This window comes from Typha latifolia, chromosome 9, assembly GCF_019914945.1.
Source record: "Typha latifolia isolate L0001 chromosome 9, TyphaL0001v2, whole genome shotgun sequence".
NCBI classification, from domain to species: Eukaryota; Viridiplantae; Streptophyta; class Magnoliopsida; order Poales; family Typhaceae; genus Typha; species Typha latifolia.
The window spans coordinates 2,388,424-2,415,791 of record NC_133094.1 but is presented as its reverse complement, the minus strand read 5'-3'; the positions used below and the strand labels follow the sequence as shown (position 1 = coordinate 2,415,791).

The window sequence follows — 27,368 nt, the reverse complement described above, 5'->3', positions numbered from 1 at the left end:
GCTAAGTTGCCAGTTCAATCTATAGAAGAACATTTTTTACCTTGATCCAAATGTGATTCAAACAATCAAGAGAAGGAAAAAAAAAAAAAAACGTTCACGATTTAAGATAGTTCATTATTATTATTTCTCTTTGATAAAATCTCACCTAATTCTAATTAGAGCAGTGCTCCTACGCCCTTCATGGCGAGGCGTTAGCAATCTCGGCCGGCATAGACATTGCTTTCACGTGCTGCCTGAACAAAATCTGTTAGATTTCAGTGACTCAGCCAAAGTTGTTAAGGCCATCAACGGAGTTCAAGAAAATATCCATTGTCTTTTAGAAATGCATGAGGTGGATCTCCTTGCATCCTTCTCATAAGGTTTGCAATAAGAGTAGGTCAACAACATGAACCCACTAGCTAGCCAACCAAGCAATTCAGAATTGAAGGACAAAAGAGTGGACTGCTCGGCCTTTTGGCCTTTGCTGTAACACCAAAGTTATTTGAATGAAATTTGGAATTTAAACTTTAAAAAAAAAATTCATGTTAGAATTTAGGAAGTTTGTAGTACTCTTGTAACCTTTTAGTATGTCTAGATATTCACTGAAAGGTAAATTTCAAATTACCCTATGGTTATGTCTAAAATTAAACTATACTCTTGAATTTTTATGTGTATTACTTTGCTCTAATTTGTTTTATATTAATATAAAACTATTAATTCTTTCATTCAAACTTAAGGGAGAAAAGGTCAATTACTGTAATACCCTTATAATATACATAATTCTATTCTTTGAACAAAGATGATTGAAAATTTTCATTCTATGATCATATATTCAAGGAGGTAAGATTTAAAAGTCCAAGAGGCAATATTACTTTATCTCGATTATGTGATGAGGAGAATCTCGAGGTATGTTCTCTTAGTATGTTAACAAAAGAAGTCTGCGTAAGTTGTTATTAGGTGCCTGTTAAACTGCTTTCATAAACTCTTGGGCGAAGCCCTCGTTTATCTTGTCTCGGGTGCGCGCTTCCATCTTTGGTTTTATCTTTCGTTTCACAAGCGAGATAGAAAAGAAAAAAATCGCGACTTCGGAGCCGTCAATAGGTTAATCCTAGTCCCTGTTTTGCAAGACATTTTTGTTTTGTTGTTTCGATATTTATCATGATAAATTGTCGATGCTCTCCACCTGTTTGTATAAATGCCTAAGCATGTTGGGAGCCTCAATTTGTGGCTGAGATGTTGGGTTATCTATCTGTAGCTTGATTCGTGAATCTTTTAGGTGCTGTGCGACGGCTGGGAATTTCTGTTATATAGTCAGGCTTGTTGAAATCATTAGTTGGAACTAAGAACTTAGTGGCACTTGCCTCTAATTAGGAAGTGTTAGCTATTTAGATGTTGTATAAACTGCTACATTCTAGGAGAGTAACTTTGTACATCACTTTTTGCAAGTAAGGAAATTGAGATTAGGGATTGGTGGATGTATTGGGTACTCGAGATGTGCTTAAGTTCTCAAATTTAGTGGTTGAAGATGTTTAATATACACCTCCTTGGGTATGGTAGGGGTAGAGCATAGACTGCATGATATGAAAGATTTTCATGACCTATTTTTTTATGATGCGTACTTAGCCGTGTGGAAAAGTTTCTGGCAAGCCCTATGCAGCTGACACTTAAGACCTAGGAATAGAGTTCATAACCAAAGGAACTTATATGTCGTTATTTAACCCCATGAATTTAACGCATTAATGTTGCTAACAGAATGAGATGAAACCCAACATGTTGATTGGCATTCTCATTTCTTTCAACTCTTGGAAAACTTTAGCTTTTTCAAAGAAACAACCATGGGAAGTGACTTCTGGTTTGCGATACTTAATGTAAGCATTTCTTCTAATGTTTTGAAGACTCCTATTAGAGCTTTGCCACTTCAAATAAACTTGTCTTAGAATGAAAGCTTGCATTCTCACACCTAATAATTGTTATTCAAGATATCTATATTTTGGCAGATAAGATTTGCTTGAAATTTAATGGAAGCCAAATTTTTCCGGTTCCTTAAAATTGTTGGAGTTGGATTTAAAGCACGAACTGAAGCCGAAGGCCGTCAACTGTTTCTGAAGCTGGGTTACAGCCATGAGGTGGAATTTGCTGTCCCTCCTGCCGTGCGCGTCTTCTGTTTCAAACCCAATGTAATTTGCTGCACTGGAATAGATAAGGAAAGAGTACACCAGTTTGCTGGTGCTGTCCGAAGCTGTAAACCTCCAGAGGTTTACAAAGGCAAAGGGATAATGTACCTTGATGAAGTTGTGAAGAAAAAGCAAGGAAAGAAATCGAAGTGATAAGAGGAACAAGTTGTTCTCATTTTAATTCTGCTATCGGAGAATTGACTGATTTAAGGACGGAATAACTGGTGAATAAGAACTTGTTATCAGTGAGTCTGAGTTATTGTTGGCAGATTACCGTCCACTTACTCCTGTGATTTTTAAGTTTAAGATGCTTTCACTGCTAGAGAGTAAATAAGTTGACACCATCTATTTACTCAGTTTGTGAACAATGAAACAATTCACATGATGATTCTGCATTTGTAGTTTTTCATTGCATTAGAGCTTTTGTTCTAGTTAGGTCGAGGTTTTTATTGATAGTGATGCTCAATTGGGAGGAACAAACGTTCTAAATTCTTTTTCAAAAAAAGTTCATTAGATATTTTAGCATGATTCGGTGGCAGAGCTAGGATTTTTTATCAAAAGGGCAAAATTATTGTCACAAGCAAGAATTAAAAAAAAAAACTATATCTAATGTGTAGAGTAGAGTTTTTTTTCCTATGAAATTAAATGTTCATCTCTTATATATTTGGATGATAGTAAAGTATCCCTAATCTAGAATCACACAAAATATTTTTCCTATGTTAATTTCTCTCAAAGTATATTTCTAGAGTTGCGCTGACCCTAGATTTGCTAGGGTTTCGGCCGCCTCTTTCTCCTCTCTAGAAGAGGATTTTCTTTTGCCGCTAGTGATCTCCTCTCCGCTCTCTTAACCCGAGTAGCTAGGATGAGAAAATCCTTAATCCAGAGTCAAACAAGACATTTCCCTATTTTTAATTTCTCATAAAGTATATTTTTGGACTTATGGACCTTAGCTCTACTAGGGTTTTGACGGCTTCTTTCTACCCTTCAGAAGAGGGTTTTCCTTCACAGCTGGCAATCTCCTCATCTCCCTCTCCTAGCCTGAGTGCGAATTGTCTCTCTTGTGACCTCATGGTCACCACCTTAAATCTTCTCACTATGCCTAAAATCAAGTATTTTTTTTTTAATTTTCTTTTCTTAGGTTTTGTTGCTGTGTTACATGTTATAGGTTTATGATGATGGGTTTACTATAGTCCTGATGGATTCATAGGTTTTTATTCTTATATCTTCCTCCAAATTTCTTCCTGTGTTTTCTGCGGTGCTACCAATGATAGTCAAAAAGGAAGGCTTGCTAGTTACTACTTCCTTCGCTTTTAACTTTATATGAGTGCTTTGTATGTACTGTTACTTGCTTGATACTTTGCTTCATTATAATTTGATTTGTGTTCAACCAAGTATAACATTGACGTACCTCCCATATTATTCTCATGCATTTAATTAGTCTATAGACTTCTTTTTTTCCAAGCAAAAAAAGAAGTTAATTTCTCTACCCATGGCTCCGTCCCTTGTGTGACTTCAAAACTCTTCAACACAAAATCTATTGTAACAGGAATAAAGATCCTTGCATCCTAAAAGTAGAAACTGTAGAAGAACCTCAGGAACAGAAATGGACTATAAAATTAGGACAACAAACACCCGAATCTCTTATAAGATAAACTGATCACAATGCACCCAATATAGCAAAGAAACCGTTGTCCTATCTTTTTTCCCATCAGAAGATAGAAAAAAAAAAAAACGAAGCTCTTCAAATCCAAAACGGTTAAAAGTAGGAGGCAGGAAGCTGTTCCTTCCTAACTGCCAGCAATTATAATCCAACGATGGATTGTTTATCCAGCTTAGCTATTCACCTCGACAACTCTTCTATATAATAAACACCACCCTCAAGAGCTCCTCCCAGCTCCGGCTCTCCTCCCTCTCTCTCTCTCTCTCTCCCTCTCTCCATTGGATCCCCTTCTCTTTTTGCTTGCTTTTAACACTTGGGGAAAGTCCTGTGATCCGATCTAATGGCGGGAGGCATAATTATGAACCAATCCGGCGGGAAGGAGTATCCCGGCAAGATGACCCTCTTCGTCTTCTTCGCTTGCCTCGTCGCCTCCTCCGGAGGTCTCATCTTCGGCTACGATATCGGCATTTCTGGTAAGTTTTCCTAAGGTTGAAAACTTAATTACCATATCACTTGAGAACAAACGTGAATATGAATCTGATATATTGACTGTCAGAAATATTAGTATTCATTTTTGAATAAAAAATGACGTGATATTCAAAATTAGATTAGAGATTATTTCGTAATTTTCATAATATTTTAAACTATATTGACATACGTATATGTATTCAGATAATATTTTCTCAACCCAAATTCACATTAGTCTAAATTAAGATGTTTAAAAGAAAAACTCAATTCATATTCAACAAAACTTAGATATATATAGAATCAGATTAATATGATCCATTTTTATCCCCTAAGTAGACTCTAATTTGGTGTACTCGATCGATCGATCCAAGGCGGAGTTACGTCGATGGACTCGTTCTTGTCAAAGTTCTTCCCGTCGGTGTACAGAAAGGAGAAGGAAATGGTGAGCACCAACCAGTACTGCAAGTTCGACAGCCAGCTGCTGACGCTGTTCACGTCGTCCCTCTACTTGGCCGCGCTCATCGCCTCCTTCTTCGCGTCGGCGGTGACGAGGGTGTTCGGGAGGAAGTGGTCCATGTTCGCCGGCGGAATCACCTTCCTCGTCGGCGCCGCCATCAACGGCGCCGCGGAGAACGTCTTCATGCTCATCCTCGGCCGTATCCTCCTCGGTATCGGCGTTGGCTTCGCCAATCAGGTGATCATTAGCATCATATAAAATTAATAAAAGTTCTAGCGAAAGTTTCATATAACACCCTGAATTTTAGTTTTTTTTTTGAAATTATTTGTAATTAGAAACCCTCCTTTTTTTTCTCCCTAGGTATGTAAAAATTATAGGCCATATATAGCTCAACAAGGATTGGTGTGATTGTGAATTACAACTTTAGTAAAAGTTAGGGTGTTATTAATATATATATATATAATTATACACCGTGTGTTTTTGTTACGCAGTCTGTGCCGGTTTACCTCTCCGAGATGGCACCGGCCAATCTCCGTGGCATGCTCAACATTGGCTTCCAACTCATGATCACCATCGGAATCTTCGCCGCCAACCTCATCAACTACGGCACCTCCAAGATCGCCGGCGGGTGGGGTTGGCGCGTCAGCTTGGGCCTCGCCGCGGTCCCGGCCGCAATCATCACAGTGGGCTCCCTCTTCCTCCCCGACACTCCCAACTCCCTCATCGAGCGCGGCCACGACGAGAAGGCACAGGCCATGCTCTCCAAGATCCGCGGCACCACCGACACTCGGGACGAGTACGACGACCTCGTGGCCGCCAGCGAGGAGTCGAAGATCGTCAAGCACCCGTGGAGGAACATAACGGAGAAGAAGTACAGGGCGCAGCTCACCATGGCCATCCTCATCCCCTTCTTCCAGCAGCTCACCGGGATCAACGTCGTCATGTTTTACGCCCCCGTGCTATTCAAGACCATCGGATTTGCCGACGACGCGTCGCTCGTGTCCGCCGTCATCACTGGCCTTGTCAACATGTTCGCCACCTTCGTCTCCATCATCTCCGCCGACAAGGCCGGCCGGAGATTCCTCTTCCTACAAGGCGGCACACAAATGCTCATATGTCAGGTAAAAAAGATTTAAACAAATGAGTATTTTTAAACAATAGAATCTTTAAATTTTATATCTTTCTTTTTTTTAGAAAAAAAATTGTAAAATGGGTCGCACAGCATAATTGAGGTGTATATTTGAAAATTGAGCAAAGCATACTACATTAATAACAGTATTACGTACAGTAGACGAAAGTGAGCACTTAGTTCTCGTGCAGATCATTGTGGGAACTTTGATCGGCATCCAGTTCGGAACCAGCGGCGTGGCCACCATCTCCAGGGGCTACGCCGCTTGCATCGTCTTCTTCATCTGCGTCTACGTGGCCGGCTTCGCGTGGTCGTGGGGCCCGCTTGGGTGGCTCGTCCCCAGCGAGATCTTCCCCCTGGAGATCCGGTCGGCCGGGCAGAGCATCAACGTCTCCGTCAACATGTTCTTCACCTTCGTCATCGGCCAGGCCTTCCTCACCCTGCTCTGCCACCTCAAGTTCGGGCTCTTCTACTTCTTTGGCGGCTGGGTGTTGATCATGACCGTCTTCATCGCCTTATTCCTGCCGGAGACCAAGAACGTGCCCATTGAGGAGATGGTCCTCGTGTGGAAGAAGCACTGGTTCTGGGGAAACTTCATAGCCGACGAGGATGTGCACGTTGGGGGGAACAAAGTTTAAGTTTGGGTTGTGATATTGGTTAATTTGAGAGTTGAGAGGCGCTACTTGCTTGTTGTTTGTAATATTATTTAAACAATGGACGATAAATAAGTTATATGGTATGTGTTTATCTTGCATTTAACTGGGTGGGTGGGTGGGTGAATCTAAAGGCTATCATTAGTCGGTTTATGGGCCAGATAGGACTGGGACTCTGTTCATGATAAATTAATTACTTTTAATTGTTTGTAGAATTAATTTAAGAAGAATTCATGTCAAATTGACACAAATATTACTTTTAATTGCGTGTTTTGCTTTTAAAAAAAAATCATCTGCTGGGCGAGATCTAGACTGTACTTATCTAATAGAGCGCCGTCAAGATTGACTCGCATGAGATCCGCCCGCACAGAATCCCAATCATTAGTTTGAATAAGGTAATGTTCGTCAGACTAATTTGGTTGGATGGCTAATTAACTACGGGTTTTATTCCTCTGTTTCCTTGTTGTCTGGAGTGTATTAGTAACTTTCTCACCTCTCTCTCTCTCTCTCTCTCTCTCTCTCTCTCTCTCTCTCTCCTGTCCAACACCCTACCTCTGCTCCTAATTCTCGCAAAGAGCCTCGCGAGTTGCAACGTTGATGGCCGCGAAAGGAGAATTGCTTAACTAATCTGCTCCAAAATGCGATTTTTCTCTACTTGTCGGGTTTAAGGTGAGATTTTAGGTCTTTTTGTCATCTCTGTATTTGTTTTCCAGTCCATCCTAGTAGTTTGATTCCATGTTGCTCTTATTGCTTATGAATTTGTTATTGTGGGTTTGATGTAATGTTCCAGTGGCCTACTTGGTCTGTTTCAAAAAGCCCTTCAGTTGCTGCATGCCAGTGTGCAAATTTCTTTTGAGTTGGATTTATTTGAATTAGTTATAAATTTCTATGCCATTGTTCTTTTGTTTAGGGTTAGATATTATAAATTGCTTTTCAGGATATTTCTGATTTATGAGGCAATGATTCAACCGCGTTTGAATATGATTCATTTTGCTTTAAACTTACTGATTTGTCTGCTTATCGTTTGTCAATTGAACTGGGCATCTAACAGGCATGTATGAACTTCTATAATTCTCTTTAAAAATTAGGTTATCATTTAGAATACTATCAGATCAAATGAGGCTCCATTGGTATGGAAATATGATTAAATGAGTGAGGTCAGTTGAAGGATTCTGCAATCAAGAACAAACGCTCAAAAAGGTGAGGAGTAGACGACTTACTTGGATGATTCACAAAAGTTGGAGGAGTCATTTTCATTTTTGATGATTGCTACATAAAGGGTTCACTTTCTCACATAACATTTCCACTACAAGCCCAAAACATGTTGAGCTTATTTCTATGTTGTACAATGTTTGAATCCATTTTAGTCTCATAAATCTATAATTTATCGCTTTGCTTTCAGCTAATATATTCAGATTGGTAAGTGAACCTGGAATAAAAATTAGTCTAGAATAATAAAGAGTCAGGGTCAGGAAGTTGGATTAGTAATAAGTTTTGACAACCAGTCTTTGATTAACTCTAGAAAGAAATCTCTTATTGGTGAAAGATATGGACCAAAATTAGGTTTTAAATATTGACTCATAAAAAAGTTATCATTATCCTTTCTATTAGGACATAAAACAAAGCTATTCTATAATTGTCACTCTATCAGCTCACAAGTGGATAGTTCTGCCACCTTAAGCCTTTAGCCCTTCTATATAAGATACCTGAGCACCTCTCCTCCAAGGAAACAAGAATTCCTGGTTATCTTCAGGTCTTTTTCGCACTTTGATTGACTCTCTTCCTTCCCTTTCAAAGTTAAAGAAGCTCTTCCGATCCAATTCGATGGCGGGGGGAGCAATCATAAGCACATCTGGAGGGAAGGAGTACCCAGGCAAGATTACACTCTTTGTCTTCCTAGCCTGCCTTGTCGCTTCCTCCGGCGGTCTAGTCGCCGGCTATGACATCGGCATTTCTGGTAAGTTCGAACAACCAAAATACTCGGCCTTTATTTCTTGCTTGAGAATTGGTTTTGAACCTCTCTGGAATTTGTCTGTCTTTGACACAACAAAAGGTGGAGTGACTTCGATGGATTCGTTCTTGCGGAATTTCTTTCCCTTGGTATATCGCAAGGAGGAGGAGCACACGAGCACCAATCAGTACTGCAAGTTTGACAGCCAGCTGCTCACACTTTTCACTTCATCGCTCTACTTGGCTGCGTTGGTTGCGTCTTTTCTTGCATCAACAGTGACAAGGGAATTGGGGAGGAAGTGGTCCATGTTTGGCGGCGGGATCACAGTCCTAGTTGGTGCTGCCTTCAATGGCGCAGCAGAGAATGTCATCATGCTCATCCTTGGCCGCATCCTTCTCGGTGTCGGCGTAGGCTTTATGGGTCAGGTGTGCCTAGCTTCACGGTTCATACGCATCGAATCAAACTTTAAAATATGATCATGATCGATCAACCTTAACCTCTTCTATGTTTGCAGTCTGTGCCATTATACCTCTCAGAGATGGCACCGGCTAAGCTCCGTGGCATGCTCAACATCGGCTTCCAACTTATGATAACAATAGGAATACTCGCTGCCAACTTAATCAACTATGGCGTAGTCAGGATTGCCGGAGGTTGGGGTTGGCGCATCAGCTTGAGTCTTGTCGCCGTCCCTGCTGCCATCATCACAATTGGATCTCTACTTCTCCCCGATACTCCCAACTCTCTCCTTGAACGTGGGCATGCAGATGCAGCAAAAGCGATGCTCTCCAAGATCCGCGGCACCGATGATGTTCACGATGAGTATGATGATCTTGTGGCCGCCTGCGAAGTTTCCAAACTCATCAAGCACCCATGGAAGAATATACTGGAAAGGAAGTATAGGCCTCAACTTATCATGGTCGTTCTAATTCCCTTCTTCCAGCAGCTTACCGGCATCAACGTAATCATGTTTTATGCCCCTGTCCTGTTCAAGACCATCGGTTTTGGTGACGATGCATCACTCATGTCCGCCGTCATTACCGGTCTTGTCAACGTGTTTGCCACCTTTGTGTCCATCGCTACTGTCGACAGAGCTGGTCGCAGGGCACTCTTCCTGCAAGGTGGAACCCAAATGCTTATATGTCAGGTATGTCTAACCACAAAAACTTGGACGCTTACTGCTGCTTTATCGATTTGCTTCCCATAGTGTACTCATTATAAGCAACAAGAAACTCTCTGATAAATCATTAAGCAAAGGGAAGGAACTTTTCTTCTTCATAAGAATGCAAATGTATGCTAGCATTGTCTTTTGTTTCAAACTGAAATCAAATTGATCACTTATATCGTGCAGATCATTGTGGGGACTTTGATTGGAATCCAATTTGGGACTAGAGGAGTAGCCACTATATCTAAGGCTTACGGAAGCTGTATAGTGTTCTTCATATGCGTATACGTCGCCGGATTCGCGTGGTCATGGGGCCCCCTTGGAATTCTAGTCCCAAGTGAGATCTTCCCCCTCGAGATCCGGTCGGCCGGCCAAAGCATCAACGTATCCGTCAACTTGTTCTTCACGTTCGTAATTGGCCAGTCCTTCCTCACCTTGCTTTGCCACCTTAAATTTGGTCTCTTCTACTTCTTTGGTGGATGGGTGTTGATCATGACTGTGTTCATTGGACTCTTCCTGCCTGAGACCAAGAACGTGCCCATTGAAAGGATGATCCTTGTCTGGAAGAAACACTGGTTCTGGGGTAAATTCATTGCCGATGAAGATGTACTCCATGTTGGGAATAAATCAAATGTGGGCGGTGTGTAATCGAGCCAAAACGTACGAAATATTGGTCGCGGATTGCAGAAACGATTAAAGATCAAAAGCTCTTTATGAGTCTACGATCATCACAAACTGGGAGTTGCCATTTAATTTCTACAATTCAGCGCAACTGCTGTATATCAAGAAATCCTTCTATTGGATTCAAGTTCAACTGAATCCATTCTAGCTTGTTTCCTTCTGACAATGTAATGAACATAATCTGAACTTTACCTTTTCCTGTAAGGAGGACAATTGAATCCTCAATGATTGATTAATGAGACCAGATGCTCCCTATTTGTTTATAATACACGACTGATATATATGTTATTAATTCTCATGCATCTTCCCCAGCGACATCTTCCATCCATATCCACCGGCCAAAGCATCAACGTCTCTGCGATTATGCTCTTCACCTTCTTCATCGGCCAGGCCTTCCTGTAACACCCCAATTTATATATATATAAAATAAAAATAAAAAAAAACGTGATGCACGCGAGCGCGTGCGCCCGTCCTCTCTTCTCCTTCTTCTTCCCCTTCCCTTGTCGTGCATGCTACCCTCCCCCATCTCCATTAATTCCCATCTTCCCCTCCCCGACCGCGCCATTTCTCCACCTCACTACCTCTCTCCATCTCCTTCTCGTGGGTTGCCGACGCCAGAGCTGTCGAGGCTGCCGACCAACCCCCCGGTAAGCCCTCCTACCCCTGCCATTAATTTCAGTAGTGTAACCTCCCTCTCCCTCGCCGTCGTCGGAGTCCACGACGGCCAATGACCTCGCGTCTAGCCGCCGATCCGAGAAGCTCCGGTGGAGGGAGAGAAACCCTCTCTAGGCTTCGGGCCCTCATTGAGGAGAGAAGGCACCTCCATGGTCGTCGGCCATGGAGCGCGGCCCATCGCTGTCGGGCCCTCCTCCTCCCCTCTTTCTTTTTCTTTCCCCCTACTTACCCGCCGGCCTCGTGCTGCGCCGCCGACCTCGTGGTCGTGTCGCCGGCCTCATGCTGCATCGCTCACAGCCTCGCAGCCCCGTGGACCTCCTCTCTCCACCTCGATCTCCTTCCCTCGGGAGGAGATGGTGTGGGAGGGTGGGGGTTAAACAAACCCCCACCCATCCCCCCTTAGTGGGCTGCACTGCTCTGTAGCCCACTAAGTTGGTTTTGGTGGGCTGCAAACCGTAGCCCACCAACTTAATTGTGATGGGCTGCAGTTGGACTGCAGCCCACAGCAAGCCTTGGTGGGCTGTGGTTGGACCCCAACCCACGTCATGCAACCTTGTGGACTACAGTTGGATTGCAGCCTACTAGGTCCCATTTGGGGTCATTTGGACCCTATAATCCCGTTTATTTATTTTCCACCTGATTTAATTAAGGAGACCCCCCATGCGAGTAGAATTTATACAAGTCTAAAATAATATAGTTACAGTCATTATACTTGTCATGACACTATAGGAAATGTCGGTATTAATACATGCATTTAGTGTACCACGTTATATCTTTACATATGCAGTTATTGATAATTTGTTCATCATGATATTATGAGATTGTTAATGTAGCATAAGCATTAGTGTGATGATGTTCTACATGTATCCTGTATGATATACCCTTGCATATATATATCTATTGTGAATATAGAATGTAACGATCATGATGACTATGACATGCTTTATACACTCATAGACACTGTACCACTTCCATCTATCATTAGTAGTCAGGTTCTAACTAGGCAGTACCCTTACTCACTCAGCCCAGGGTTAAGGGTAGAGTGTATTTTATATGACTATACTATTAGCAGCCTACACCTGAGGTCGGGAGCCTGTGTGGCATTCAGGTAATTATACTGTATAGTCAGGACTAGATTATGATGATAGAAGAACATGATTGTGAGGCGGGGATATAACTCTAGCGGTACTCGACGACGTAGGGTTAGGATGTCTATTGATGAGCCGAGGGCTCCCGATTCTCCCGCTGAGGGCAGTGATAACCGGTCCTTAGTCGATGGCCAACAGACAACCGGTCACATGTAGTGTCGCCATACACGTGTAGGTGGCATTATCGTTAGATGTGTATATATCCCCCTCGATGTATGAGATGATGGATGGTTATGTGATTGATGATTGTTTCTTGAGAGTATTTACCTGTGTGGTGAATAGCTCGGTGAGCGATGATACGTATGATTAATGCTTTAGTAGACATGAGATGATTAAACTACTATTTTATTGTTATACATAACATGTAAACACTATGATTGAGATGTGTACGAATAAGAGATTGTATCAAGCTTTATAAACTGGCATGTTCCAGGATAGTGACTGGTAATCTTTATTGATTGTATTAATTTAGTAACTCATAGTAAGTCATTTCAACAAGCATATTGTTATTGCTAGTAAAATATATGCATACATTGGATATACACATGTGATTTCATTATATGGATCCTACTCGCTGGGCTGTAAGCTCACCACCTCAGAGCTAGGGGACGCAGGTGCGGGTAGTGAGGAGTATGTGTCTTTCTTTCTTTCAGTATGTTTATTAGTTGTATTAAGCCGCTGCAAGGGCGTTATAATTGATGATGTATTTTGGACTTTAGCATTGTATTTTGGATGTATATTTAGAAGGCTTGTTGTGGCCTGTGGAACTTATATCCGGACTCTTATAGTTGAGCTTATTTATGCTGAATTTGTGCTGTTGTGTGTCTTGTGAAATCTTTATACTGACAGGGTCATGTGATACATCGTCTAGGAGGATTTACCCACGCGGTTTACACGTGTATTTGGAGATTTGAATGTTTCACTCGACCACCTCAAGTATGAGCATGATGGGGGAACAAAGTTTAAGTTGTGTTATGAGATTGATTAATTTGAGAGTTGAGAGGCGCCTCCGCTTGGTGTCTGTAACAGTATATAAATAATGGACGAGAAATAAGTTGTATAATATATAAGCAATCGACAGCCACAAACATGGGTCCGTACAGAATCTTAGTGCGGAATAAAGTAGGAGGAATAGTTAGAATAAGATAATGTTTTTTGGTTGGATGACTAATTACGGGTTTTATTCTTCTGTTTTGCCTGGAATGTATTAGTAACCAACCTTATCAATCCTCTCTCTCCCTCTCTCTCTGTCTCCCTCTCCTGTCGAAAGCCCCAACTCTACACCTAATTCTCTCGAGAAAACCCCGCGAAAGGGGAGTAGTTTCTATCTACTTTCTCGGTTGTAAGGTGGGTTCTTGACGGTCTTTTTGTCATCTGTGTAGTAGTTTTCGTTCACAACCTCGAGCTTTTCCAGTCCATCGTAGTAGTTTGATTCCTTACTGCTTATGAATTTGCTATTGTGGCTTCGATATATTATGTTCCAGTACCTCCTTTGTCTGTTCCAATAAGCCCTTCAGTTGCTGCATGCCAATGTGCAAATTTTTTTTTCCACTTGGGTTCCTTTGAGTTAGTTGTCAAAATATAATTCATTTCGCTTTAAACTTACTGAATTGTCTGCTTAATCAATTGAATTGGGCATCTAACAGGCATGTATGAACTTCTACGATTCTCTTTAAGATATCAGCTTATCGTTTAGAATACTATCAGATCAGATGAGGTTCCATTGGTATATGGATTGCAGCGCAAATAGCTTTAAGATAAATTTTTTCTGAGTATGGAAACACGATTAGATGAGTGGATCAATTGAAGCATTCTACAATCAGGAACAAGCACTCGAAAAAGTGAGGGAATACACGACTTACTTTGATGATCCGCAAAAGTTGGATGCTTGACAAGCCTAAAACATGTTGAGCTAATTTAGATGCTGTACAATGTTTGAATCTAGTTTAGTTTCGTAGCTCTATAATTTATTGCTTTGCTTTCAGCAAATATATTCAGATTGGAAAATGAAGCTGGAATAAAGTTTAGTCTAGAATAATAAAGAGTCAAGGTCAGGAAGTTGCCCTGCAATTATAATATTGAAGCTTCTATCTAAACTTTCTAAGATCATAGGGAAATCAGAAGCAAATCAGACTAAGAATAAGAACTTCTGTCATTATTATAATAAGACTGCATATTCTTGATAACTTTTTAAGTTCTTAAGGAAATCAGAAGCAAATCAGACCATGTAAAACCACTACCAGCTTTTGACGTTCTGTTGTGGCCTAGATTTTTGACAAGTACATATAATTTTCATCCTATTTGAACTCCTCCAGTGAATTGGATTGCTCTTATTTGAGCTTCTGCTTCTCAATTATGGATCAGGTAAATCTTCTGTTCTCTTTAAGGAGCAGAAAATTATCCAATTCAATGGTGGGCGGTGCAATCATAAGCGCATCTGGAGGGAAGGAGGAGTACCCAGGGAAGATAACACTCTATGCCGTCCTAGCCTGCCTCGTCGCCTCCTCCGGCGGTCTAATCTTCGGCTATGACATTGGCATTTCTGGTAAGTTATGGACAACTAAAACACTCGGTCTTTCTTTCTTGCTTGAGATCGATCGAATTGGTTTTGAACCTCGTATCTTTTGTCTAAATTAAGGTGGAGTGACTTCGATGGATTCTTTCTTGCGGAATTTCTTCCCGTTGGTGTATCGCACGGAGAAGGAGGACGTGAGCACCAATCAGTACTGCAAGTTCTACAGCCAGATGCTCACGCTTTTCACTTCATCGCTCTACTTGGCTGTAATGGTTGCGGCGTTTCTTGCATCAACTGTGACGAGGGCATTCGGGAGGAAGTGGTCCATGTTCGGCGGCGGGATCACAGTTCTAATTGGTGCTGCCATCAGCGGTGCAGCGGTGAATGTTTCCATGCTCATCCTTGGCCGCATCCTTCTCGGCGCCGGCATAGGCTTTGTGGGTCAGGTACTGTGGCTAGCTAGACATAGAATCAAACTTCAAGAATATGATCAATGTTCTATGTTAATTTTTTTTAATTTGTGCAGTCTGTGCCAGTATACCTCTCGGAGATGGCACCGGCTAAGCACCGTGGCATGCTCAACATCGGCTTCCAACTCATGATAACGATCGGCATACTAGCTGCCAACCTAATCAACTATGGGACAGCCAAGATTGGTGGAACTACTTGGGGTTGGCGCATCAGCTTGGGTCTTGTCGCCATCCCTGCTGCCATCGTCACCGTTGGATCTCTGCTTCTCCCCTACACTCCCAACTCTCTCATTGAACGTGGGCACGCGGATGCAGCGAAGGCGATGCTCTCAAAGCTCCGTGGCACCGATGATATTCACGATGAGTATGATGATCTTGTGGCCGCCAGCAAGGTTTCCAAAGCCGTCAAGCACCCGTGGAAGAACATACTGGAGAGGAAGTACTGGCCGCAACTTACCATGGTCATTCTAATTCCCTTCTTCCAGCAGCTTACCGGCATCAACGTCGTCATGTTTTACGCCCCTGTCCTGTTCAAGACCATCGGTTTTGGTGACGATGCGTCACTCATGTCCGCCGTCATTACCGGTCTTGTCAACATGTTTGCCACCGTTGTGTCCATTGCTACTGTCGACAGAGCTGGCCGCAGGGCACTCTTCCTGCAAGGTGGAACCCAAATGCTTGTATGTCTGGTATGTCTGTCTCTCTAATTAACCACAAATTTTCTTCTGAATTCCATTGTCCTTTGGTTTCAAACTAAAAATCAAATTAATATGATTTGGATATGGTGCAGATCACTGTGGGGACTTTGATTGGAATCCAATTTGGGACGAGCGGAGTAGCAACTACATCGAAGGCTTATGTGGGCTGCATCGTGTTCTTCATATGCGTATACGTCGCCGGTTTCGCGTGGTCATGGGGCCCACTCGGAATTCTAGTCCCAAGTGAGATCTTCCCCTTGGAGATCCGGTCGGCCGGCCAAAGCATCAACGTGTCCGTCAACATGTTCTTCACGTTCGTAGTTAGCCAGACCTTCCTCAACTTGCTTTGCCACCTTAAATTTGGTATCTTCTACTTCTTTGGAGGATGGGTGTTGATCATGACGGTGTTCATCGGACTCTTCCTGCCTGAGACCAAGCACGTACCCATCGAAAGGATGATCCTTGTCTGGAAGAAGCATTGGTTCTGGGGTAAATTCATCGCCGATGAGGATGTTCTTCATGTTGGGAATAAATCAAATGTGGGCGGTGCGTAATCGAGCTACGATATGTTGGTCTCGGATTGCACAAACGATTAAAGATCAAAAGCTTTATGAGGCTACGATCATCATCACAAACTGGTAGTTGCCATTTCTACAATTCGACCAGGCCGCTGTATATCAAGAAATCCGGCTATTGGATATAAGTACAATTGAATCTATAATGAAAATAGTATTAATTTATTTTACCTTTTTTTCTTGTATAAGAGAACAATTGAATCCTTAATAATTGGTTAATGAGACCACACTGTGAGCCGGGCCCACTTTCATTAAATTTTTTTTTAAAAGAAAGTCCGTGGACTGGTCATATTATTTCATTTCAATCGTACGGATTACAACTTAATATAAAAGATGATAAGGAGAAATATAACAAAAGCATAGACATGATTATTGGGTCCGACCTATTCAAACCCAGCACGAGCTCGATTTAGGCTCGGCCCGACCTGAGCCCGAGATAGTAGTAGATATCATGGGCTAAGTGTTTGCCTGCCCAGCCCAACCCAAAAGCCCGATCCACTATTCTCATCTAGCCCAATTCAAAATGCATGCATATTTATATTTTTTTTTTAATCCCACATTAGATATTTACTAAACTGTATATTAATATATAAGCATGTTACCATGAAAATAATTAAAATGCCTATATATAAGCACATTAAACTCAGCCTAATAAAATATAACATTTTTTATATTTAACCCATTATGTTAAACCCATTATACTCAACTCAAGCCTAATATTTAATGGGCTAGTGGGCGGTAACGGGATAAAATATTCTAGCCCGGCCTAAACCCAGTCTAGCCGCCTGCTGATCACATCTACAAAAGCCCTAGAAGTAAGCTCCACACTTAGCTGTAGTACAAATTGAACAATAATTAACGCGAATATTATAACATGTACTCGAGCACAATAAAAACAGATGAGATAGAGCAATGCTCTAATAGCAAGAGTTTTGAGAAGCTAAGCACCCAACTAAGGAGCAAATTTTGACAAGGATACATGCACGCCGGTGACAAAGTCCGATGAATTTAACAAAACACCTGAAAACACCGTTTGGGTAAACATGTGAATGCATGAAAAGCAATAGCAAATAAGGAGGAGAGAAAGAAAACAAACAGTGAGGGAAAGACTTTCATGAGAGAAGATAAATGTACAGAAGAAGAGGGAGAGCGAGAGAAGACATACTACAATAAGAAGATTTCAGATAATATCTCAAAAGACACTCAGGAGGATGAGGGGAAGACTTCCATTACTTCCAGATCTCTACGAGAGAGTATCTCAATTTGGTGGATATTTGGGCTTCCCTCTAGAATCCTCAATCATAGCGACATTGTTCACCAAGAAGACTAGTAATCTAAGTGGGACATCGGAGAGGAAGGCAACTGTAGACTAGGAAGGAAGGAGTTGTAGAAGGGTCCGAAAAAGTTGGACTCTAGAAAGAGGTGCAATAGGAATTTTAACATTTCCCTGCAAAGGACAACCCCTTTCCTAGCTAAGAGGTTCTCCGTATCAACGTTACAGAGAATAGCCAGCCAAATGAAAATCTTCACCCTGAAGGGCAAAAAAAAAAAGCCAACAATGTTTACGTCTTCCCCAGCGAGATCTTCTCCCACGAGATTCACTCCTCGACCGGAGCATCAATGTCTCCATGAACATGCTCTTCACCATCATCTTCGGCCTGGCCTTCTGGCCTTGCTCCGCCACCTTGAGTGATTTATACGAATTTTTAGCCCTTATAATAGTAGTTTAAACCTTTGGGTTTGAGTTACTTTTGATTAAGATTTTCTGGTTTGGACAAAAAATTTATAAGAGAGTAGAGAAGAAAAAAACAAATATGAATAAAGAAAAACTAAATTTTCTCTATTGTTTTATCCAAAGAAGAGAATGAAGCTAAATTTTACCCTCCTCTTCTTTTCTCTCCTATTCTCCTCATCTAAACATAGCCTAAGCTTTTGAGCTGAGTTGGGTTTCAAAATTAATTTGTGTTAATTCCGTTTCACTTCTAGTAGACTCCTTATCTTCCCTACATGGACTGGCGATATATTTTCTTTCTAAAGTTCTCAAGATTTGCAGATTACTTGTTTGTAAGGAAATTTGTTGGCAGTAATGAATTTATTCATCATTGCTTTTATGTATATATAATAATGTTAATAACTACTTGGTGATTACCAAAGAGACTAATATCTATTATGAGAACCATTAAATAAAGATTTTCTGCCTGCTTTGAGGATCATCTTTTCATCACATATATACTCAAAGCAGTCTAATTAGTTAACAAGAAAAGAAAAATCTCAGCCAGTCCTTGTACGTACGTGTACTCTATGTACAGATGTCTACAAGACCACAGAGATAAGATCATATCATTTCCCCTTGCTTGCAGTGCAGCACAACTGCACAACTTGATCTCATCTTCCAAACTTTGAGATATCCCAAAAGCATTTTGCTCATGCTTCTCATGCACATAGTATCATCACCCTCATCATCAGTTTGGTCCCCAACAACTCAAGTAGAAAACCATCCTCAATGAATCCTCTGGTGTCATACTAACCTTCACCTCCTCATCTTTATTATTCTTCCCAGCTTCTAAAGCATCACCAATGCATGGGAGTCTCACTTGCGCAGGAGATGAACCGAGCATCAGTGAGTTCCATCTGAGAGACATGGAATTGGATTTGGGCCTCAAAGATTTGAGCTCGAGGGCTGCTCCAAGAGCAATAGCTATGCACGCCTTGTGTGCAAGCCTCATCTTGGTGTCCAGTAATGGAGTAGAGAGGTAGACAAGTTTAGAGATCAGAGCACTTAGCATAAAAGTGTGATGATGGTCGAAGCAGTGTGTGGGAGGTTAGGTTGTCCTATGTTTATATACTACTTATTATGGGCCAGGAAATTAAGGTGGTTGGGAGGGGAGCAAGTGGCTTATCCTATGCATGGGAAACCACTAGCAATAGAACATTGGTTCCTTAAAACCAGGAATAGGTTAAGATTGGATACAGTTAGGAGAGCTCTCAAAGTCATGAAGCTGGCTTGGGCTCGGCTCAAGCTTAGGCTGATTTAGCTCAAATTATAAACATCCAAAAGTTTACTGACCATTGGATCAAAAATGTAAGGGTTTATGTCTACTCTTTCAATCACAGATTCTAGCTCGCATCACACTTGAACTAACTCAGCTCAAAAGATCATAAAATTTAGACTCGAAATTGATTCAAACCGAACTCAAACAAAGATTGACTCGATCGAGTTTGGCTCAATTAAAACCCTAGGTATAGATGAACTTTATCATGTTTAGGTTGTACTAGTGGCCCTTATTTTCTCTCATTGGAGATGACATTAATAGTTCCCCTTGTCACTCAAGTGCAATGAAAACCTAAGTTAGAAATGGGCCTTGGTGCAATGGTTTTGTTATGGCATGTCTTTGTCATGCCCCATTCATTCATTTATGTCACTATTGGTAATTACTTTGGGTCACCTTCACTTGCCTGGCTTTATATGAGCAACTTGGCCCTTGAAAGCTCTACCAGTTGGGGTAGATGGGAAAATAGCCAAGCAAAGTTTAATAGCTGTTTGGCTGCCCATGGATTTGATCGAAACTGGGTGAGGGATAACAAAGATTATGGAAATTTAAAATGCCACTTTTATTTTTCATAGTACTTAAAATACATTCGATGTTGATTTGATTACTGTTTAGTATTTGATTTTTAAGATAAAATGAGGAGGTTAATGAATAATTAACTTATTATTTACTCGACTGTTAAGGGTTTAAGAGTCCAAGGGTAGATTCAGTCAGTGAGTAGCCCAAGCTAAATTAAGGGCTTGGGCCTCCTAGATGAGGACAAATAAAGATGGGTAATTTGGGCCATGATTTGGCCCAAATGGACGTTTAATTGAGTGAACCAAAAGTTTTATTAAACACATTTTTCAAAGGATAAATTATAGTTTATCTCCGGGCTTCAATACTTAAGCACTTAATATCTCGATATTAAGGCCTCAAATCAGACTGTATTTATGTGGGAATGATTATGATCACTCTAATCAAGCTACATAGGGATAATTCTTTTTTAAGAGAAGTGAGAATTTAATATAGTGTCTGTCATCCATGTTACTGGGATTTAAACTCAGGAAATACTTAATACTCGTGCAAATGTTAAATTTTTTCCATTTAAAAGTAAAATGGTGCAAATGCTAGACTTCAAATCAGACTGAAGTTATGAGAGAAAGCTGACTTACTTTGACTAAACTATAATTTTTTTATTTTTTTATTTTTTTTTTGGAGAGAAATGGAATCTCAATTAAACTAATGTCATTAAAATTTGAATTCAAAAATACTCATTCACTATGACCCTCTTTTAACTGCTCAAACACTATTTTAATATGTAACTATACAAAAAAAAAAGTTAGATCGATCCCAGGTAAGTGATAACAAATTCTCTCAGAAAAGAAAAAAAAATGGTATTAAAATAAAAGTGGCATCCATGATTCTTAGTATTAACAAGAGAAGATTTTAAGATAACTTTCCACATCTAAGCAAGAAAATTGTTTCTTCTAGTACTAAAGAGTAGTTACTACTACTCTCATTACAATTTAATCATCCCATGAAAATAAAACAAAAAAACTTACAACCATACCAATTCCCTCTCACAAAATATTTCAATCTACAAAACAAACGAAGAAGAAAAAATCCAAATTATAATCTTTATAAAACCTACTACTTGGGCCGGGCTATTAATTGGGCCCCCAAACGAGCAACAGCATAACCTTTTCCATTCTCTCTGCCTCTCTCTTCGCCTTCTTCCCCTCTTCGCCACCGCCACCCTTCCCACTTCGCGGCGCCGCCGTCGTCTCCGTCCGTTGCTGCTTCCCGGCCCCGCCGCTCTTCCCCTGCAGCGACCCGAAGGTGGTATCCCTCCGGCAGTCACGTCCATTGCACATTCTCCTGCGATCTCTTTAGGAGCTCCGGGGATTTTCTTTCGCGAGTTTGGAGATCTCTCTCGTCTGGGTGGAGTTATTTATATGAATAAACTTCTCTTGGGGTGAGGGGGAAGGAGGAAAATCAAGTTTTTTCAATTCATAGGGTCATTTTCGCATATCGCCATATAACTGAAAAAAAAAAAAAGGGCCCTTGGTGTACGATGAGATGAGTCTTGGTGTAATAAGAAAAAATTGTAGGGGCTGATTTGCAAACAAATTGGTGGAAAGTGGAAACCGAGAGAAGGGTGGGTGGGTCCATTGTTTACAGGAGAATCCATTGGCATGGCAGCCACACGTTCCATGGGGTTTATTAAATGGTTTCTTTTTAGGTCCTCATGTTTTGGACTCTTATTGCATAGAATCATCACCAAATTGAAAGGAGCTGCTGATTTTGCTTTTCCCCCTTTTAATTTTTTCTTAACAGTTAACAAGAAAATTCTAAAAACATCTTATATACAATTCATATTCTCATCTAATTTCTAATAGATGCCTCCAATGTTACACACTAGGGATGTGAAGTATTAATTCCAACAATGTTATATTAATTTGCTTTTCCCACTGTAATGCACTTTCATTATGCTAATTCTAAATCAAAAGAGATGGTCTACTCTAATGATTCCCATTCCATACTGAGCCATAGATTTCAGAAACCTAGAGCAGCCCACAATTTAAATGATTACTATCAGTAATTGCAAACCAATTAGGTGATTACTATCTGATGCCAATGAAGTTTAAGGCACATCGAATATACGGGCCTAATATTTTCCATTGCTACACTTAATTAGTCAATTAACACTTAACGTCTTAATTAATCTACCAAAACAAGCTTTGCATCACAGTTTGGTTACAGGTCCACCACACCCACCTCACATATCTTATCACTATGTCACTACTTTCCATTAGACAAGTGTCTTCTAATCGTGTGCTCATCTCAACCAGCCCCTTGTATCTGGGAAGTGGATTTCCAAAACCACCATCTCTTCTCCAACTCTCTCTATACTCTCTCTCTATATATACGTATGCTTAGCTTCCCATTTCTTCAAATCAAATTAACTTAAAAAAGCCACAGAAATCTACTTCACCATTAGAGGAGCAAGAGAAGAGATGGGTTCTGCAAGCAAGGCTTCTCTGCTGATAGCTGCAAGTGTTGGAGCAGTGGAAGCTCTGAAAGACCAAGCAGTGCTCTGCAGATGGAATTATGCAATCAGATCCCTGAACCAGAGGGCGAAGAGCAATAACATGGGATCTCTTTCTCAGGCGAAGAGGATGTCTTCTGCAGTGGATAGGAGGAAAGGGGTGGATGAGAAGGCCAAGAAGGCAGAGGAGTCTTTGAGGACTGTCATGTACTTGAGCTGCTGGGGTCCTAATTAGGATTTAGAAGCAAGAGAGGGAGTTAAAAGCAAAGTTTCTTATTTCATTTGAGGGACTTTCGCAATTGTAATATAATAGAGTTTTTTTTGGTATATGTAGGCCAAATTTATAGTGATGCTTGTAGAATTCCAGATCTACAATGGCATATTCATAGAATTGAAAATTATTCTCTTATTTCAATCTCAATCTCAATCATAGGTAGACAGACTCTCAGGTTCAACTTTGATGAAACTAGTGACAATGGATTTCACTAACAGATAGGTTTTAGGGAAATTTATCAACGGAAAAAAGAAAGCTCCATCCACACCCTACCACATTAATCGTTATTATGTGACTATTATATTTCGCTTAAAATGTCAAATACACTGGCATTAGTTTTATTAACAGTTAGTTACTATATGCATGAGATAAAGTAATTATAGATATAAAATAACCGCTAATATTCTTGAATAATTTTGAATAAATCTTTATGTCCAAGTTAAATATAAATGGAGAACTAGATTTTAAAATCAAATATCAAATATTTTAGGTATTTCTCTCATACGTGTACACATTAAAAGCAAAATGCATAGTATAATGATAAATAATAAAAGCAAAAGATACATTGTTTTGAATAAATTTACCTACTTTTATTATCTTTTGTGGTAAAATACAATTTATCCTTACAATTTGGATTAAAATTATTTTATCTTTATGCACTTTATTTTATATCACTGTCTCTATACTTTTGATTAAGAGTTACAATTATTTATTTTCTGTCCAAAGCTATGTATCTTTTTAATTTAGAATAAAAATATTTACCCTCCAAATTTTTATTTTGTAATATTTATTTAACAAAACTAGAATCGTTTGCTTTATTTTATCATTTCTGTTAATCATGTTAGTAATTACGGTTTAATCAAAAGTGTTAGAAAAAAAAATTCAGAGAGAATAAAGTGATTTTATATATATTGTTAGTTAATTTTTACTTAGTAACTTAACATTTTAGGTTAATTGATTATCTAGCCTCATTGCTAGAATTCAAACCTTATTTAGACTTATTTAATCATTAATGTTCTATTAATATATTTTTATGTGATAAGCAAAGTTGTACCTTTCATTTATTCATGTATGGTATATACACGAGCCGTCCGTATACTATACGTTATTAGTTCCTTATCTAATAGCTTGGGCCAACTTAAAAGGCCAAGTACAAAGATTAGAATTTATTTAACCTTTTTTTCATCCCTATCTTATCATATGTTAGTAATGTATTTATGAGAACTAGATTTTTTTTTTCTTGAATAGCTTCTATTTTTTTTTCCGGTAAGCTTCGATTATTTTGGTATAGTAAATAAATAATAACTTAAATTCTTATTCTGGTATTCAATACAATTTTTAAAATTCAATTTAATAATAAAATAAAATTATGATTTTGCCTTTAAATTTGACAACATCTAATCAAAGGTATTTTTAATATTTGATTTAAAATGACACTAATTTATAATACAATATATATTATATTATTATTAATTTTATGTTATATTAAATTTAATTATTGAGAAAGTCACGAGCTAGATAATTCATTAACATCTAAAAGTTAATACAATCTAATACAGAAAAAAGAGAGAACATATAGCGACGATTCTTTGACATAAGCTACACACTTGTCTATAATAATATAGCACTATAGTTTTAAAAAAAAATATTAAGCTCGAGGGCATAATACAAAATAAAAATAAAAATCAACCTAAGAAATTCTCAAAAGCAAAGAGCCTCGAGTCATTCTATAGGTTCCGTCAATTCAACAGTCCAAGATACAACTCTAAGAATCCACCGAGGTAAGAAGATCGAATATCGTCCACTTAGAATAACAAGTTAAAAGGAAAAAAAAAAAGCTAGAACACCCTAAATCAATATCATGGCAAACTAAAAATAACACGGCTAGGGACTCTAAAAAAATACGACAACTAGGACCAAATAATATTAGGAGATCGCTGAAAATAAAGACGTCAACGAACACAAACTGCTATTGTGAATGTCTTGAACCTTCTCCCAACCCAGAGGAGCCTCATCCACCCGATGATAGTGATGCCGGTAAGCAAATGGGCACCATTGAGGGAGAAAGGTCTGCATTGGCAGATCAACTGCGACAGCAGCAGATCCAGCAGAGTAAGGGAAAGAGGGAGGGAGAGATGCAAATAAGATACAGTCTTATTACTAAATAGCTTATACTAGTATTAGCTTATTTCTTCTTGACATTAAGGATTATAATTTTTTTCAAAAATAAAAGTTGATCTTATTTTATAAGTGAACGTGACTCCAAACAACCTTTTATAGCACTAGATGTCATTTTGTCCTTTTCATTTTTGCCCCACTGGAATGACTATTTCATGATGCTAAATCTAATTCTATTTATCATATAAAACAAAAGAGATGATCTAATGATTCCATTCTGTACTGAGCCATGAATTTAAGAAACCATGTTCTAGAGCAGCACACAATTTTAAATGATACTATTCATAAGTACTATTCAATTAGTGGTTACTATTTTGTGCCCATGAGGATTAGGGTCTGAAACTCCTTTTCATGTAGACCCACCCCCTATCTGTATTTTATTGCTCGTCCATCTCAATTATGTAAAACTTTATAAATACTCCTTTTGTTAGTTATTTATTTTATTTTTCTGTTAAAAAATGTTATATATATATATATATATATATATATATATAATGAATTTTAGATACTATGGGGACTGTTTTGCCCTTATTTTAGAATAGAAGAAGCAAAAGAAACTTAGGATACATAAGATGGTTATTTGATTTTATTTTATTTTTACCCACAGCATTTAGGAGTTAAGAGGTATTAGATAGTATTAGACAGTAATTTTTATAATTTTTTATTCTAATATTCTTCCATGTTTGTTTGGCTTGAGATATATATACAGACCTATTAAGTAGACTTGGTTTAAATGATATTTTAAATGACAATTTGGTTAAATCACCACCTCATATATTTTATCTCTATCTCACTACTTTCCATTAGACCACTGTCTTCTAATTGTGTGCTCATCTCAATCAGCCCCTTGTATCTGGGAAGTGGAGTTCCAAAACCACCACCTCTTCTCCAACTTTCTCTCTCTATATATATACATGCTTAGTTCTTCTTATCAAATTAACTCAAAAAAAGCCACAGAAATCTACTTCACCATTAGAGGAGCAAGAGAAGAGATGGGTTGTGCAAGCAAGGCTTCTCTGTTGATAGCTGCAAGTGTTGGAGCAGTGGAAGCTCTGAAAGACCAAGCAGGGCTCTGCAGATGGAATTATGCAATTAGGTCTCTGAACCAGAGGGCGAAGAAGAGCAGCAACATGGGATCTTTTTCTCAGGCCAAGAGGATGTCTTCTGCAGTGGATAGGAGGAAAGGGGTGGATGAGCAGGCCAAGAAGGCAGAGGAGTCTTTGAGGACTGTCATGTACTTAAGCTGCTGGGGTCCTAATTAGGATTTAGAAGCAACAGATGGAGTTAAAAGCAAAAATTATTATTTCATTATTTTGGGGGATCTTGCAATTGTAATATATAAGAAGTTTTTTGCGTGTATATATGGCAAATCTTTAGTGATGCTTTATGGAATTGAAATATAGTCTCTTAATTCCTATAAATCCAAGTGAAAATTATGTAAATTTAACTATTAGAACTTAATCCGATCCAAAGCATCATTTGTTTATACTATAAGTCCATCTGAAAATTTGAGCTGGCAAAAATCCTCTTTGATGAATATTTATATTAGAATCAAATATTCCAATCCATGATAATGAATGGAAAAAGAGTACTTGTTACTGATTTAAGAATCATGGGGCTTCTAAACTAATACATATCACCCTCCTAAAAAGATAAAAATAACAAAAAATCCAAAGTTCCAGCAGTGCCATGATCTGATAGACACTCAGGGAGTCAGGTTGGAGGAGAGAGACGAAGCAAGACGACGAAAGGAAATGTGTCGTCGCCTCGTCGGATCAAGGCCTACAATATGAGATGCAACTATGAACAGGAGAAGCGTGGGAGGATGATGAGGGCGTGACGGCAACATCAACTAAGAGCACTCCAAAAAGCCCAGTCGAGCGGCGGAGGGGAAGCTCAAGGGGCGGCGGAGCAAGGAGAGACGATGTATGGACGACGGAACAACACAAGGTGGCAGTTTAGGCTACCAAGGAGGGGGAGGATTAGAACCATTGGAGGGACAAGTGGAAGGATCGAGGGGAGGGATTGGAGGCATATCGATATGCACCGGCGACCTCGGTAGCTTGGAGGAGAGAAGAATGGAGAAGAAAGCTACGTTGGATCGAAAACCCCCTCCACTCATATACCCACTGGGATAGAAGATGGGAAGGGAGGAAGACGTCGAGATATTGGATAATTAAGAGGCTCCAAGTGTGAAGGAAAAAAAAGTCAACCATTTTTTTAAAAAAATTATAAGAAAACTCTATGTTTTATTTTTATTTATCTTCGCATTTTATCATATTTTATCATTCAATTCATAACAAAAACGAATAGAATATAAAAAATTAAAGTATTTAAAATATCTCTTATTTAATCTTAAAATTTTAGTTCTCTTTTTATTTTTACCTTAAGGTTAAAAAGCTTACTCAATCTTTACCAAAAAGAAAATCTCTATTGAAAC

The 27,368-nt window shown here is 39.5% G+C and overlaps 6 protein-coding genes across 12 annotated transcripts; all 6 read left to right on the top strand.

Annotated features, from left to right (window-relative positions):
* The first annotated feature begins 784 nt into the window (after positions 1-784).
* On the top strand, positions 785-2,548 carry LOC140795232 (large ribosomal subunit protein uL6m-like). Of its 7 annotated transcripts, none has more exons than XM_073147683.1 (3): positions 785-885; positions 1,732-1,847; positions 1,977-2,548. In XM_073147683.1, the coding sequence occupies exon 3, from the start codon at positions 1,998-2,000 to the stop codon at positions 2,304-2,306; it is 309 nt and encodes a 102-aa protein (XP_073003784.1). In that variant the 5' UTR covers positions 785-885; positions 1,732-1,847; positions 1,977-1,997; the 3' UTR covers positions 2,307-2,548. The 7 variants fall into 7 exon arrangements, with proteins under 7 accessions (XP_073003784.1, XP_073003789.1, XP_073003785.1 ...); XM_073147686.1 differs by lacking the exon at positions 785-885 and adding an exon at positions 898-1,080; XM_073147688.1 differs by lacking the exon at positions 1,732-1,847 and having other exon boundaries at positions 798-819.
* Positions 2,549-3,960: 1,412 nt separating this feature from the next.
* On the top strand, positions 3,961-6,614 carry LOC140795262 (sugar transport protein MST6-like). The gene is made up of 4 exons (XM_073147740.1): positions 3,961-4,286; positions 4,653-4,975; positions 5,230-5,859; positions 6,059-6,614. Exons 1-4 carry the CDS (start codon positions 4,154-4,156, stop codon positions 6,503-6,505), a joined length of 1,533 nt encoding a protein of 510 aa, XP_073003841.1. The 5' UTR covers positions 3,961-4,153; the 3' UTR covers positions 6,506-6,614.
* A 327-nt stretch (positions 6,615-6,941) lies between these two features.
* Positions 6,942-10,580, top strand: LOC140794619 (sugar transport protein MST6-like). Its single transcript, XM_073146720.1, has 5 exons — positions 6,942-7,189; positions 8,318-8,477; positions 8,574-8,896; positions 8,986-9,615; positions 9,820-10,580. The coding sequence occupies exons 2-5, from the start codon at positions 8,345-8,347 to the stop codon at positions 10,279-10,281; spliced, it is 1,548 nt and encodes a 515-aa protein (XP_073002821.1). The 5' UTR covers positions 6,942-7,189; positions 8,318-8,344; the 3' UTR covers positions 10,282-10,580.
* A 2,772-nt stretch (positions 10,581-13,352) lies between these two features.
* LOC140794616 (sugar transport protein MST6-like) lies at positions 13,353-16,622 on the top strand. Its single transcript, XM_073146717.1, has 5 exons — positions 13,353-13,484; positions 14,502-14,682; positions 14,776-15,098; positions 15,179-15,811; positions 15,913-16,622. Exons 2-5 carry the CDS (start codon positions 14,547-14,549, stop codon positions 16,372-16,374), a joined length of 1,554 nt encoding a protein of 517 aa, XP_073002818.1. The 5' UTR covers positions 13,353-13,484; positions 14,502-14,546; the 3' UTR covers positions 16,375-16,622.
* A 5,641-nt stretch (positions 16,623-22,263) lies between these two features.
* Positions 22,264-22,891, top strand: LOC140795306 (uncharacterized). The gene has a single exon (XM_073147803.1). It carries the CDS (start codon positions 22,445-22,447, stop codon positions 22,709-22,711), a length of 267 nt encoding a protein of 88 aa, XP_073003904.1. The 5' UTR covers positions 22,264-22,444; the 3' UTR covers positions 22,712-22,891.
* A 2,836-nt stretch (positions 22,892-25,727) lies between these two features.
* Positions 25,728-26,326, top strand: LOC140795346 (uncharacterized). Its single transcript, XM_073147855.1, has one exon. The coding sequence runs from the start codon at positions 25,843-25,845 to the stop codon at positions 26,188-26,190; it is 348 nt and encodes a 115-aa protein (XP_073003956.1). The 5' UTR covers positions 25,728-25,842; the 3' UTR covers positions 26,191-26,326.
* Positions 26,327-27,368: the final 1,042 nt, after the last annotated feature.